Genomic DNA, 16,093 nt, shown 5'->3' on the forward strand with positions numbered 1-16,093 from the left:
CGTGGAGTAACTGACTGCAAATAAATCTGGAAGCGATAGATTGCGCTCTGTGGACCATAACGGTCAAGCAGATGGCATTGCATTCTCACGCACATAAGGACAAAAGATATTAGACGAAACAAAAAACCTAAGGTAGGTAATAAACACATTAAAAAATGTTGGCTAACGGCGGATTTCATAACAATATGACGGTTATGTCAAAAACACAAACGTCCAGATGGTGCGTAACGGGACGGATAAGTAATATATAATTTTAGATAGCGTATTAAGCGGGATGCGAGTCGTATTAACCGTGAAAAAAATGTATGAAAACAGGGTTAAAGTTGCAGGGACCGACGTAAAATGGCGTATTAACGTGATCGTATTAAGCGGGTTTTACTGTATGTACTTCAGCTGATTTATGCAAACGTCAGCACGTCAGCAATCATTATAAATTAGATTTTTATACGCAATTAAATCTCATTTTACTTAATTAAAAGCCATTTCAGCATTGTATGTGTCACCGCCTAAACATATAAAGAGCACATAAGTCACTAATTATGAATTAACTTGCTAACCCGAGTCTGCTGCAAATCTGATTTAAAAATCAACCGTGAGGGCGCTTAGAGGACGAGGCGGGGCGCGACTGCGAGGGGTCGAGGCACTTCGAAAATTATACCTCATAAAAATATGTATAATGACAATCTAACGAAAGTGAATGAAAAGTTTTAAACAGATTTTGAACACATTTGGCATAAAATAACCTATACGTACTATCCAACTAGAGAAACTAAAAACATCAACGCGTACTGTTAACTTATATTGCAGCGGCAAAAATTTAAGAAGTAAATGTTTCTCATTGTTTTATAGCCGCACCACAATAAAATGCATTTTCTATGAGGTAGAGCAAAAACAATTAGAATGAACAAGAAATAAATATGATTTTTATTTCAATTATATCTAACAATCAATCTTAAAATAAACACAAATTTTATAAAACATTGCAGAAAAGTTAATCCTTCTCTCCGTTGTAGTTGTTTTTTAGGGTTCCGTACCCAAAGGATAAAAAAGGGTCCCTATTACTAAGACTCCGCTGTCCGTCCGTCCGTCCGTCCGTCCGTCTGTCACCAGGCTGTATCTCACGAACCGTGATAGCTAGACAGTTGAAATTTTCACAGATGATGTATTTCTGTTGCCGCTATAACAACAAATACTAAAAACAGAATAAAATAAATATTTAAGTGGGGCTCCCATATACAACAAACGTGATTTTTGGCCGAAGTTAAGCAACGTCGGGCGGGGTCAGTACTTGGATGGGTGACCGTTTTTTTGCTTGTTTTGCTCTATTTTTGAACCCTCCGTGCGCGAGTACGACTCGCACTTGGCCGGTTTTTTTCTATTTTCTTCGAATCGGGTTTAGGAGATTTAGGACTACAAATTTAAGGATAATTCACGTGACCCGGCCGAGTCCGGGCCGGGGCTTCCAGCGCTTCGTTTTCTATGATCGGTGATCACGCGTGATGCTTCACTACATATACTTAGTATAAAACAAAGTCGCTTCCCGCTGTCTGTCCCTAATGTATGCTTAGATCTTTAAAACTACGCAACGGATTTTGATGCAGTTTTTTTAATAGATAGAGTAATTTAAGAGCAAGGTTTATGTATAATTTGTTAACCCGCGTGCCATAGAGAAATATAGTAAGACAAGAGTGCTCACTCCATACATCAGTTCAGACTATTAATTTCAATGTCTACATCTAGCATCGAGTAGCGGAACTATCAGTACTGCTACTTGACAATAGATGTAGCACCGACCGGAAAGTCTTATCTCAACAGCATAAGACTTTCCGGTCGGTGCTACATCTATTGTCAAGTAGTAGTACTGATAGTTCCGCTACTCGATGCTAGATGCTAATAGTCTTTATGGTACTAAAACTGATGTATGGAGTGAGCACTCTATGTATTTTTTTCTCTATGCCCGTGCGAAGCCAGGGCGGATCGCTAGTTCTATAGAAACTGAAGTGTTGGGCGCCCCGGCCCGGGCTCGGACGAAATTTCCACTAGGGCACTAGGAGTTCTAGGGGTCCTACCGGACCTCGACACTACTATAATTCCCCGCCGACAGTGGCGCCGCGCCCTCGGGGCCTTAAGCCAATTACCGGCAGCCAATTTGTTCGCACAAACAAAGGGACCCGCCGTAGGGACGAGACACCGACGTATCGATATAAATATCGATGCTAAATATAGTTTGTTAGTATCAGACATTGAAGCTTATTCTATTCTAGATAGGTACGAAGAGTTCGAAACCTACTGGCCAATAGGGAGTATTACTGCAATGTTTTACCGCCAGAGAGCAGCACTAGAGTTAGACCAAGAAAAGTCTGCAGCGATTTTGACAGCCCACGCAGGGCAAGTGTTATTTATACGTCATAATTTCATAGAAGTTTGACGTTTAAAATAACACTTGCACTGCGTGGGCTATCAAAATAGCTGCAAGTTTTCACAGACAATCAAATAGGACATTGATACATCAAGGCGGTTTGTTTACAAAGGGTCTACCGGGAAACGCAAAATCGAAACAGCTATCTGCCTCTTTATCGCTCGAATATGCAAGTGATAGAGAGGTTAGATAACCAAAATTTGGACTGTCTCGTTTGCGGTAGACCCTTAGATTGTGACTTATTTTGGGAGTGGCGCCCCCTACGCAGAATTTCGCGTAATATTTCCTATTCGAACGTACTACGCTGATATCAGAATATCAAACTGATGTCATTCAGTCATCGTGCATTTTGCTCCACACGGTCAACGCAGCTGGCCAACTTTATTGTCACGCGTGCAGCTCATCGAAAACGATGAGGAGGACTATACATATATACTTGATCAACCAGATCTTGACAGTAGAAAAAGGCGGCAAATTTGAAAAATGTAGGCGCGAAGGGATATCGTCCCATAGAAAAATTGAATTTCGCGCCTTTTTTTACTGACAAGATTTGGTTGACCAGCTATATTATATTTTGCTCCTACTAGTCCGTACATACCTACATATATTAACGCGGGCGAGACGCACGATAACTATAGGTACATACTTATAGTTTGTCAAAGGACTGTCTCATTTCAAACATAGACAGAGAGAATCATACTATCTTTGTCTTACGCTAGTACTAGCACCCAAAAGAAAAGGATGAGTACAGTTTTTTTTTCTTCCCATTTACTGACAAATTGGTTTGACCAACTATGAACAATATGATATAATTCAAATGCCATTCTGATGTCAATGTGTCAAGAGTAATTAAAAGTGTTTTTAATTTCGTCACATTCTTCTTCTCTACTTATAGTGTTTTGCCTCTTTGGGTTATTTTATTAGTTATTTTAGTATTATCGATATAAGTACCTAGTTGTAGTTACATCCCTAGGGCAGTAAAGGCAAAAAGGGAGCGTTTTCAGCAAGAATCCGTCTAATTGGTGGAGCCGTCGAGCCGAATAACTAATTAGAGGTTGCGTTACTTTCACAAACTGTTCATACAGTCGGGACAAGAGCCCGTACCATGAGTCACTGACAGTGTCAAAACTGACATTTACGCTATCGAGAACGTAACTTACTTTCTACATCTCGTTTGCACTAATATGCGAGTACGAGCGAGATCTATAGAAAGTAAATTACGTTCTCGACGGCGTTTATGTCAGTGTCAAACTGGTGGTAGTGGTAAAGCTAGCTACCTAGTTTATTTATAAAATAATAAAAAATAAATAAAATAAAAATGCGTTTATTTTCAGACAACTTTTAGGTCCATAGCATTGTTAGTACTTAAACAAAAAATAAAACTAAACTAATTAATACCTACTAAATACTAAAAGATACTAAAATAAAAACTAAATGGAGTAGGTATTAACAACGGTAAAATCTAAACTAAGTGCCGATGTCATGCCCGCGGTTCACCGAGGTTATAAAGTCTGCTCAGACTTCATAAATAAACTAGCGACCCGCCCCGGCTATGCGCAGGTTTATTGATAGGTGAAACCGCATGAAAATCCGTTCAGTAGTTTTTGAGTTTATCGCGAACATAGAGACGCGGCGGGGCGGGGGACTTTGTTTTATAAGATAAGGTGTAGTCATTTATATCAGGTACCTATAGGACCGTAAAATGGGGTGATTAGGGACAAAACTGACATTCAAATCTCGATAAAACTTGATTTTTACATGTGGAAAACTGGCAAAATAAATAAATAAATATTAACATGATAATAAATCGTTGAAATTTATACTTTAGACAGGGACATCGCATCATCTCAACATACAGGGTGGCACAAAATACGTAGACAAATTTTTAGGTATATTTTTTTACTTACCTACACACCTTTAGTTCTTTACACAACACATACACACATTTAATCAATTGTTCTTTTCTTTTTTTACTGAGGTGTGCCAATAAAGAGTATTATATATATATATCTATCTATCTTTTAATAAACGTCCTTATACTTAAATTAAAACTACAATCACTTAACTAAAACAAATCTTATTATCTTCAAAATAATCTGCTTTAAGTAAACAAACGCAAATGTGTTTATTAAAATTAGGTATCTACAACAAGCCGCAGCGAAAATGTTTGTCAATGTGTTTTTGAGCCACCAGTACTGCAACGACCTACTTTCTTACTCAACTGTACACGCTACAAATTAATCAAAACAACAATTTTCCTTTAACAAATGTTACAAACTTTTTACCAACAAAATTACGAAAACATCGTAAAATCCACAATTTCCGTACGAACATAAGACATTATTACTTCAATTATCGTTCATAAGGTCTTATGTGTCATAGTTTGTGTATACACATAAGACGTTATTATGAAGTCGAGTGGGCGTGGTCTAGCGCGCATGCGTGATGTAAGACACTGCCTTTTTTAGCGATCTTTGCTTCTGAGTTGAGTGTTGCTTGTATTATATTCTGTTCACTTTAGATCTGTTTTTACATTTTATATATCATAGAAGGTAAATCTAAGCACTGGTGGCCTAGCGGTACGAGCGTACGACTTGCAATCCGGAGGTCGCGGGTTCAAACACCGGCTCGTACCAATGAGTTATTCAGTATTCGGAACTTATGTACGAAATATCATTTGATATTTACCAGTCGCTTTTCGGTGAAGGAAAACATCGTTAGGAAACCGGACTAATCCCAATAAGATCTAGTTTACTCTCTGGGTTGGAAGGTCAGACGATAGTCGCTTTCGTAAATACTAGTGCCTACGCCAATTCGTGGGATTAGTTGCCAAGCGGACCCCAGGCTCCCATGAGCCGTGGCAAAATGCCGGGATAACGCGAGGAAGATATGACGAGCCTCAACTAAAATGATTTTATTACTTCACGATCGATTAATAAATATTTTCAATCAATTTGCTAACGATAATTGCCACCCAAATTGATCCTAACTTCGCCACCTGCCCATATGGCACTTAGGAAAGTGGCCCTAATTGCCCAAACACCCATAAAATTGCACCCTATTCTTAACTACAACATACTGCACAAATGTCACTTACAGCCCTCTTAACACAAACTACTACAAATCAAATTAGACTCTATTGCGTTAACTTAAAGCTCAATTTTATTTGGAGCGCGTTGAAGGTTCATTCAATTTTATAAATGAGGCATTAAGCTGATTTGAATTCTGCGCTAATAGCTTTTAGGTTGAAAATTCAATGTGCGTTCTAAGTGATATTTAAGGGGGTGCATTTATTTAATATTGATTAGTATAATTAATTTAATGTTTAAATTAGGGATGCAAGGGAAGTTATTTATTGTTGTTTATAGTGAGCTAATTTGTTGGTACGGCTTAGTGAGGGGTGACAGGTTCAATTTGTGTTGTTTAATTTTGTTGTTAATTTTGTTGTTGAAATTATGGATGAGATTAAAAGCACTATTGAAATAAAGTGTCAACGATTAGAAATGTAATATTTTATTGTTCTTAATATTTATGCGTATAGGGTATATTGCGTTTTTAAAGTTTATTATTGTACCTACTTGTTAAGCTATACATATTCTTACAGAGAATTATACTAATTTGCTCATTTACTAAAAAATAAGTAAACAAGTTCTTTTTAACATATATTTTTATGATTTGGATCATACACCTCAATGACAGAGCAAATAAGGTAAAAAAAAATAACAGCAATAAACAATATATTTTTTAATATTTTTATTATACTTTTCATTTTTTTAATAATACTTTCCGAGATATTTAGCGATGCCATAGTCAGACAGGCAGACGAGTCAGTCTTATATAATACTAGCGACAGTAGCGACCCGCCCCGGCTTTGCACGGGTTAACAAAGTATACACAAACCTTCCTCTTGAATCACTCTATCTATTTAAAAAAATCGCATCAAATCCTTTGCGTAGTTTTAAAGATCTAAGCATACCTACATACAGACAGACAGACAGACAGCGGGAAGCGACTTTGTTTTATACTATGTAGTAGTATACTTCGTTTTTTTTAGCATTAGAAAAAAGGTAAACAATCTTGATGTTATGCCTTTTCGTTTGATGTTTTTTGATATTTTATATTATCTAGTGATACTTAATATTATGAGCGTAAAATGTAATAAACGTAAAAGATGACAATAGGCAATAAAAAACTTGAAAAAAAAGAATAATTCATAACCCACCACTTATCAAAAGCACCATCAGTCACCCCTAAATCGCACCAGTTGTAAAACATGTCCCGCTTTCCTTTTATCACCCTTGTGATGGGGTAAATACCCCGCCGGGGTAATCTTACCCCATTTGCGATGACACTTGCCATAAATATGTGGTTGGAGGATTTAGTTTAGGGTTCTGTAGACGGATGGTGACAGTTTTGGGTGAATATGGTGTGATATTTAAAGTCAGTGTATTTGGTTGAAAATTCCAATTTCTCAATTTTTATTCTCAGGTTCCGAACCACAGGAAAAAACAGAACCTTTATAGAATCACTCGTGCATCTGTTTGTCTGTCTGTCCGACCATTCCCCCCTTTATCTCCGAAACTATTGGGTCTACAATTTTGAAAAAATACACCATACAAACGGAATTTCGTTCTCATTTTAAAACTACATGTTGGATTGTAATGAGACTTTGCACATAGGTACAATGACATGAGGTACCTATATCTAGGTCTGTAATTAGTTAATATAGCTTCAGTTTACAAAACAAACGAAATAGAGCAAAAACAAGATTTGTATGAAAATCTTAAATTCGCTGTATTTTTTTAACTATGCTATCTGAAGCTACATAAACTTATTACAGGCATATATATGACACCGTAAGATTCTGAACCCGTTAGTTTATAATCTAACGTAGGTTAGGTTAGGTTAGATTATAATCTCCCTACCGTCATCAGTTTATAATGTAACTAGCGAGATTATAATATGACGAGTGTTTACAATTTTACGGTGACATAATTATATACCTTCCTTATCCTATTGTAAGTGCACAGTTTCAGAGCAAACTAGCTACTCGTTTTAAAATGAGAGCGTAACTATGTTTGTTTGAGAACCGAGCTTGCCGGGGACCCTACAGCAATGCGTTCAAACCATGTCACCCTGTATAACTAATGGATTATTGTGTCTGTCTGTCCTACCTTGTACAAAGTAATCACATACAATCGACAATTCTAACACATTTCCGCGGTATCAGCACATGCGCGTTGTCACGAACAAACAGGACAATGACGTTAAGTCGCCCGGCTGAGCGCAAGACGGCAATCAACGTAATTCGATTCGGGTCCGCCTTACCCCACCCTCCCCCGGGGTCCATATACATGTATATATAGTATGTTGGGTTATCGTTTTACAATAAATAATTTGGCGATATAAACAGCTTGTGCACAATTGTTTTCCGTCGTATTTTCTCGGAAACGTTTCTATTTGTCATGCTACTTCAGTCAACCTCAGTACTTTTTTTAACACGCTTTTATTAGGTCGACCTGTAATGTAACTAACTATGTAATGGAATCTTGCAAGTTAAATTTGATCCACTTCCCGGTTTCCGATTGAGCTGAAATTTTGCATACACATGTAAGTCGGGTGACAATGCAATATTATGGTAGGTACCATCGAGCTGATCTGATGATGGAGACAGGAGGTGGCCATAGGAACTCGACCTGTATGTAACTGATGTAACTAACTTGTAATGGAATCTTGCAAGTTAAATTTGATCCACTTCCCGGTTTCCGATTGAGCTGAAATTTTGCATACACATGTAAGTCGGGTGACAATGCAATATTATGGTACCATCGAGCTGATCTGATGATGGAGACAGGAGGTGGCCATAGGAACTCTGTGATGAAACAACGCAACCTAATTGTGTTAGGGGTTTTTAGAATTGTCTCGATGAGTATTAGTTGTCTGTCGTAAGAAAAGTACAGTCAGCGATAAAAGCGTGTACCAAAAATGAAATTTTTGCCAAAAACTTATTGTACAGTACATATGATCCTTTAAATTTTCGACATAAGCACGTATTCAGCAAATTAACGCACTAGGGCGGTAAAGTAGCACCATATGTACTATAATAGTTATTTACGATACAAGTGCGGAAAACAGGAAATTCGAACCGAGTGGCGATATATTAAAACACGACCGAAGGGAGTCGACACGAGTTGCGATTTCCCTATTCGCACGTGTATCGTACAACGTTTTACAGTACATATGCCCCTTTAAATATTTGACTTAGTAACGAAAAGTGCTTATTTACGCACTACGTGCGGGAAAGTAGCATCTACTGTAAAGTAAGTTACGTTCTCGTTAGCGTTTATCTCAGTGCCAAACTGGTGGTAGCCACATTATATCAAGAACATACAAAAATACACCCTCTGACACATACAAAGTGGCGGGAATCGAACCCTGAACCAAACGCAGGCGGTCAAACAGGCTTCCGTAAGTCACGGCCTCCCTGTTATTTATAAGCTGCCGAGAAAACTAACTCGCTTAGTTACTCTACTATGGTTTTTAGGGTTCCGTACAGACCGTACAGTTCAGTGCAATATTTTTCATGGCATTTGGCAATTATTAAAATTAGTTTAAATCAATACATCTTATAAAAAACCGGCTAAGTGCGAGTCGGACTTGCGTTCCAATGTACGCAAGTACATTAAGTCCGACTCACACTTGACTGCACATTTCTAATAGGGTTTCCTGTCATCTATAGGTAAAGAACTATTTTGTGTATTTTTTTTTTCAAAGTTTTAGACCCAGTAGTTTTGGAGATTAAGGGATGGAGGGGGGGGAGGTCGGACAGACAGACAAATACGAGTGATCCTATAAGGGTTCCGTTTCTTCCTTTTTAGGTACGGAACCCTAACAAAGTCCCCCGCCGCGTCTGTCTGATTGTATGTTCGCGATTAACTCAAACACTACTGAACGGAATTTCATCCGGATTTAACCTTTCAGTCAGGAAAGTTTAGGTATATAATTTATTTTGTTAAGATTTACCCGTGTGAAGCCAGGGCGGGTCGTTAGTTCAAAATAAAATCTAAAATTTTGCGTTAGCCCCTTAAGATATCTAGGCTAAGCTAAAGGGGCTGATTAACAGTCCGCCGGCCGACATCGGCCTGTCAGTTAGAACAAAAAGTTGACAGTCCCCAACAACTGACAGGCCGCTATCGTCCGACGGACTGTTAAGCTGGTAACAAATTATCGGACGTGGCTGACGGACGCGGCTCACAGCCGCGACTTATAGGTATCTAGATAATGAATATACACTGAACTGTGCAAACTATCGGAGGTAAGCCGTGGACGTAACCTTGAGCCTTCGGACATCCGACAGAAATCTGGCGCGCTGGATGTTCCTGACTGTGCACACTTTTATGTCGCGCGCGTCAGCCGCGTCCCTCAGCCGCGTCCGATAATTTGTTTTCAGCTTTAACCCGTTTCGGTGCGGATGGCACAACAGGCGTGTCATCAATGTTTTTAACATGTGGGGTATGACACGATAGGCGTGCCATCATATTCTTTGGCGTAAGGCACTCTATAGTCGCCGTGTCATGAAATAATTGTTCGCCGCCACAGCCAAAAGTTTTCGAAAATGGAACACGCAATGAATCGGTTAATCAGTGGTCCCCATAAAATTACCAAGGCATAGTTTGTCCAGAGTTCTCCCTCCCAATCGACCTATTTAATGGAAAGCAGAGCATCTCCCCACGCGAACCGGCGCCATATTGGAATTGGAAAAGATTTACGTGTCTTAGACAAGCGTCAGGTTCTGTTTATGGCCGAATTTATGGGCGGGCCCAATTAGCGATGACAGGGACGTGGGTTCCGGTCCGGACGGGGGTAGAGGAATATCGACTTTATTCTTAAAAAAGTGTAGGTTTGTCAGGGTAACTTCGGAAACAGGACTACTAATACTTACTACTAAATACTAATATTAAAAATGCAAAACTCTGTTTGTTTCCTCTTTACGCTTAAATTACTGAACCGATTTAGATGAAATTTGGTATGGAATAGTTTGAGGTCCGGGGAAGGACATAAGGTAGTTTCATGATTCCACGCAGAAAGTCACGGGCAAGATCTAGTTATTTATAAATGATAAGTATCAACTCCGCCGTCGCTTATGACCTATTGACCTATAGCACCCTAGAAAAAGGTTAAGATAAGATTAGCTGAGACTACTCACAAGGGCAAATGTGCCTGGCCTAGAAAAGGCTCTTAAAAAAACCTCAAGAAGGCCAACTGAAAACGCGGCCATTTTTTTCTCTATGACGCGGCTCATTATTTATCTAGGTAAGTAAGTACTATACCTAAAAAGTTTCAATACTAGCAAGCTATCTTATTAGTTTTACGACATCTACTCAGGCAAAGTTACGACCAGAAACTAGAAAAAAACATTAACACTAAAAATCAAACATCGTCAAAACCAATTTCTATAATTTCCATCGCAATCATACAAGCTTAAACTAACAAGATACAGATAACAATACAAATTAACACTACGCAACGCAATTACGCTAATACATATTTATCAAAGCGCCGCTAAGCCTATAAAAATGATAATTATCAATTAGCTAACAGCGACATTTGTGCGTGTTTATTTTTGTGATAAGTTTCCGAACGCATCTGTCAGTTTTGGCGAGAGCGGTGACGTTTGGGTCTTTTTTAGGGGTGATGTTGATTGAATGGTGAAATTTATACGATGTTTATACTTAATATAACTGTTTTGCTGATGTGATTTGGTTAATGACGTTAATGTACCTACCTACCTAATAGTTTATGGAATAAGTTTAAATCGAGTATAGGAACGGATTTTTGAGGGTTATTATAATATGATTAATTAAAATGAGATGCATCTTTATTTCAGAATATGTACATTATGTAGCTTATTATATGCTTAACCTATGTTAGTGATGTAACTTATTTATTGATTAATCTTTGAACCTGAACCTACTTATGAAAAAAAATCCGTAGTACAGTTTTTTTTTTGTTAAACGCGTCGGAACTACAAAAAAAGGAACTAACCCCTTTTAATGCAAAACCACACACCTGAAGTTACATTCGAAATATTTAAATCTCAACCGGATTTTGTATTATAATTTATAAGGCTAAAACATTATGTAGGTAGTGTTTTGTTCTTCAATTTCCCAATCTAGTCTTCAGTTATTAATTTTCTTGATTTGTTGGATGGTGTGTTCTTTTTATAATTGGTTTTATAGGTAGGTAAGTTTATAGGTATGTAGTTTGTGTTTTATTTTATTTTATAGGTAGTTTGTGTTTTTTATTTTATTTCTAGTTATATTATAATTGTATTAATTTGTTTGTTACCCTAATAAAAGCTATTTTCTTATTAGACATAATAATTAATAAGGCACTGCGAACGTCAAATCCATACTAATATTATAAATTCAAAAGTGTATCTGTCTGTCTGTGTGTTACCTTTTCACGCGTAAACCGCTGAACCGATTTAGTTAGTAGTAAAGAGATAATTTGAGTCCCGAGGAAGGACATAGGATAGTTTTTATGTCGGAAATCATCTCTAAAGAGGGTGAAAATTGAATGATTGCCATTAAACTGTATCCAGGCGCTATACTTACTATAGCTGCTGTCACTAATTCCACGCAGACGAAAGCGGGCAAAAGCTAGTCAATAACAAATCAGGTTAAATTTTTCTAAATTCGAACGCGTCTCCCGAGAAATTTAAAAACAAATTAAAGGCACAGGCGATCGTGCTCAAGTGCTGGAATCAAAAATCAATAACGCATGATTGTAATGTTTGTAATGTTGACCGAACGTGACGTTTCTCGGCGTGGCCGTAATGGCCGCTTTAAATTCGTTTAGTTTTATTTTGTGTTTGAAATGCGCTTTAATCGTTGGCTGTTTGATTTGTAACTGGTTATTACTGACTTGCTTAAAATATTATGAAGATTCAATACTTGCCTCATTTAATTTCAACGAGGCATATACTCGTATCCACTCATCCAGAATTAGAAAAGACAACTGTTTTGCATAATAAAATTGTTGTGTTAGTTGTTGTCTGTCCTAGGGCACCCCGGAAGTCCTCGACAAGATCCAAAATAAAATAAAATGTTATACATACGTAATAGGTTGCTTATATTATGTTTTAAGTAAAATTACGATTACGAAAGCGTGTAGCAAATAAATGTAAATTTAATTCCTAAAAAGTGTAACATTTATCATAATGCATAATTAGAGTTAGACCATAAGATAAGCCTGCACTGATTTTGATAGCACATCACGCAGTGCAAGTGTTATTTATACGTCATAACTCATAATTTCATAGAAGTTTGACGTTTAAAATAAGGGATGACTTCACGTTAGACCCGGGCCGACCGGGCCGTGTCCGAGCCAGAGCTTCCGGCGTTTAATTTTCTATGACAGCTATGACAGGTGATCACGTGACGTGATGCTTTCCATAGAAAACGAAGCGCCGGAAGCTCCGGCTCGGACACGGCCCGATCTAACGTGAGTCGTCCTAAACATTTGCACAGCGTGTGCTATAAAATCGTTGAAGACTTCTTCTCTTCTTCCCTGTCGTAACCTCATGGCTGAGGGACGTGACAATTGTGGGCACTTCACCAGTGCTCTCCAGGCCGCTCTGTCCTGGGCCCAGTGCATGCTAGCATGTGGCGTTTGTCACCAACGTTATTCTGTCCGCCCAACGTGTGGACATACGTCCATCCCTACGATTCCTTGCCATGAGGCCAGTCATAATGAGCTTTTCCAAGCTATCTGGCCCTGTCCTGTCCTGTCCTGTTGAAGACTTATCTCGGTTCAACTTTATTCATATTTGAATTTAGAATTTCACCAGCCATTTTGTTTCAGGCGCGCCCCACGCGCTGCTCGGCAAGACTCGGCGCCCGCGCACCGCCTTCACCTCGCAACAGTTACTGGAACTGGAGAAGCAATTCCGAATGAACAAGTATCTATCGCGGCCCAAGCGGTTCGAGGTCGCTACTAGCCTCATGCTGACTGAGACACAGGTATATCTGTCACTCACTCTATCACCAGGAGAAACAGATCCGCATGAACAAGTACCTATCGCCATCTATCGCGGCCCAAGCGGTTCGAGGTCGCTACTAGCCTCATGCTGACTGAGATACAGGTATATCTGTCACTCACTCTATCACTAGGAGCAACAGTTCCACATGAACAAGTACCTATCGCCATCTATCGCGGCCCAAGTGGTTCGAGGTCGCTACTAGCCTCATGCTGACCGAGACACAGGTATATCTGCCTCTCACTCTATCACCAGGAGAAACAGATCCGTATGAACAAGTACCTGTCGCGGTCCAAGCGGTTCGAAGTCGCCACTAGCCTCATGCTGACCGAGACACAGGTATATCTGCCTCTCACTCTATCACCAGGAGAAACAGATCCGTATGAACAAGTACCTGTCGCGGCCCAAGCGGTTAGAGGTCGCTACTAGCCTCATGCTGACTGAGACACAGGTATATCTGCCACTCACTCTATCACCAGGAGAAACAGATCCGTATGAACAAGTACCTGTCGCGGCCCAAGCGGTTCGAAGTCGCTACTATTAGCCTCATGCTGACTGAGACACAGATATATCTGCCTCTCTATTACTTACGCGCACCGCACGCTCTCCTTGACAAGACGCGTCGCCCGCGCCTAGGCGCCTACTGGTTAGTCTGTTTCGGCCCTTTGCACATGAACCTCAAGGAACCCGATTCAGTTAAGAACAATATGTTACTGGTTTTGATACGACTTTGAAGATCGCCAGCGCTGATCGATGCGAAATGAAGTGAAAGTCGTCCGTGCCATGCGAGCCAATTACCAAGACGATCCGGCATCCGACGTGACGTCCAGGTCGTACCAAAACCATTAAAAATTGCTAAATTGGAATCGATTTCAAGGAGTCGTAGAAGAGCCATATTCATATTCCTTTATTCATAAAATTACAAACTTTACATGTCAAAAGGGTAATTAATACTTACTTATAATTAGGTCAAAACTACCTATACCTAGTAGGTATTACCTACCTTTGTCCGTTTGCTCAGCCTGAAAATCATCGGTGTCTTATTTTACCTACTCTGACATTTATTGTAACTTTGAGATTTAATTTATTTTAACTAGAATATTTAATTTCAAACCTAAGATTTGTCGAGGATATTTTGACTAGGTACATATAAGTTTCATGACAGGATTACCAAATGTAAAGTTGCGACTATAAAAACCCCTAGTTTCACCCTCTCGATTTACAAATGGGGGGTGGCCTTCGATCAACACGGGCTTCCGACAGGTCGGAAGGGATAGGCCCAAGCGATATCTTGACATTCAAATCATTCTGCCATTTTTCGCGGGGGGGAACGTGCACACAGTCGCACTTCACACACACTTGCATACAAAATCCAATCTGTAATGACGACACAAATACATAGAAAATGACACCCTACACAGACAAATCTTGCACACCTCGATCTGTTTTTGTGTACGGACGAGTCACAAGTGTCACAACACGCACACTAACACATTTTCGTCAAGAGATGAGAAGTCGGATTTGTTGCTCGACCGATCCGCATTTTGTACTGGGCGAGAAAAATCGATAAATCCAGCAATTACATGAGACTAAAATATAATAATTGTGTTTAAATATAATTAAACGTATGACATGTAAAAAAATATTACGTGTGAAATATAACACCTTCTTTTTGTAAATTTGATGTCCCCGACCTCTTTTTACAACAAAAAACCGAGCAATTAGGCATTTTTTCTGCTGCTGTGTTCACTCGCGCGTCTGGACTCGGTCTAGTTAAAAATCCGAGCGCAACTAGTTTTATTACACGCGCTAGATCAGTTGATCTTGTACCTAGGCAGAGGGGAAATAGTGCGAATGCCGCATCCCTTCCGTGTTGATCGAAGGGGGTGGCAGTGAAGTAGTAAACACGCTTGCCTTCGGTTTGAGGGATAATCTCAGAGGGTCTCTACTATTTACTATCATAATAATAAATGTGGCACTTGTCGTTTGTTTTTTAACTCAAAGGTGTTATGTATTTTGTATTGCTTTTGTATGTTACTTTTTAGGGTTCCGTGCCTTTAGCCTCAGTTCTACCGATTTCGATGAAATTTACTATATGGGGGTTTTCGGGGGCGAAAAATCGATCTAGTTAGGTCTTATCTCTGGGAAAACGCGCATTTTTGAGTTTTTATGTTTTCCGAACATAGCTCGGTCTTCCAGATATTATGTATAAACTGCAGTAGTTTTATGTTGAGTGTTTTATGATCCCAATCCCAAGTGGATTGTGGCTTATCCTAATTTTACAGTACATAAACCTCGAATATTATGCGGTTGCGTATTTTATTGTTCTAGTTTAAATTACTTTTATGTACTAGCTAGTTTAGACGTTAAAGTATTATGATGCTATTAAGCAAAGTAAATTAAATGTAGTAACAGCAAACTCTATTGCTACCAACGGGCCAATACGAGTTTTAGTTAAGTATACGGTTTGTTTCCAATATGATACTGATTTGTCAGTGTCAAAGGTGACATTTTGGTTAAAGAAATGTAACTGCAGGAAGTACGCCAGAAAAAAAAATGTAACTGTCACATTATCATATCCAAAACAGGTAAAAAAAATATATTTTTTTTTATTAAAAAAAAAATTCAAATTT

General features: G+C 38.9%; 2 protein-coding genes across 2 annotated transcripts in view; one reads left to right on the top strand and one right to left on the bottom strand.

The window, feature by feature from the left end:
* LOC134659241 (androgen-dependent TFPI-regulating protein-like) overlaps positions 1 to 4,492 on the bottom strand; it is a 516,400-nt gene extending 511,908 nt beyond the window's left edge. Inside the window, exon 1 of the mRNA XM_063514882.1 lies at positions 4,475 to 4,492. The gene's annotated coding sequence lies outside the window, so the exon portion shown is untranslated. The remainder of the gene's footprint in view (positions 1 to 4,474) is intronic.
* LOC134659068 (uncharacterized) overlaps positions 1 to 16,093 on the top strand; it is a 46,924-nt gene that overhangs the window by 25,426 nt on the left and 5,405 nt on the right. Inside the window, exon 6 of the mRNA XM_063514674.1 lies at positions 13,286 to 13,443. Within this exon, the coding sequence (XP_063370744.1) occupies positions 13,286 to 13,443 (158 nt within the window). The remainder of the gene's footprint in view (positions 1 to 13,285; positions 13,444 to 16,093) is intronic.

The sequence above is a fragment of the Cydia amplana genome, chromosome 24, assembly GCF_948474715.1.
Source record: "Cydia amplana chromosome 24, ilCydAmpl1.1, whole genome shotgun sequence".
Lineage (NCBI taxonomy): Eukaryota > Metazoa > Arthropoda > Insecta > Lepidoptera > Tortricidae > Cydia > Cydia amplana.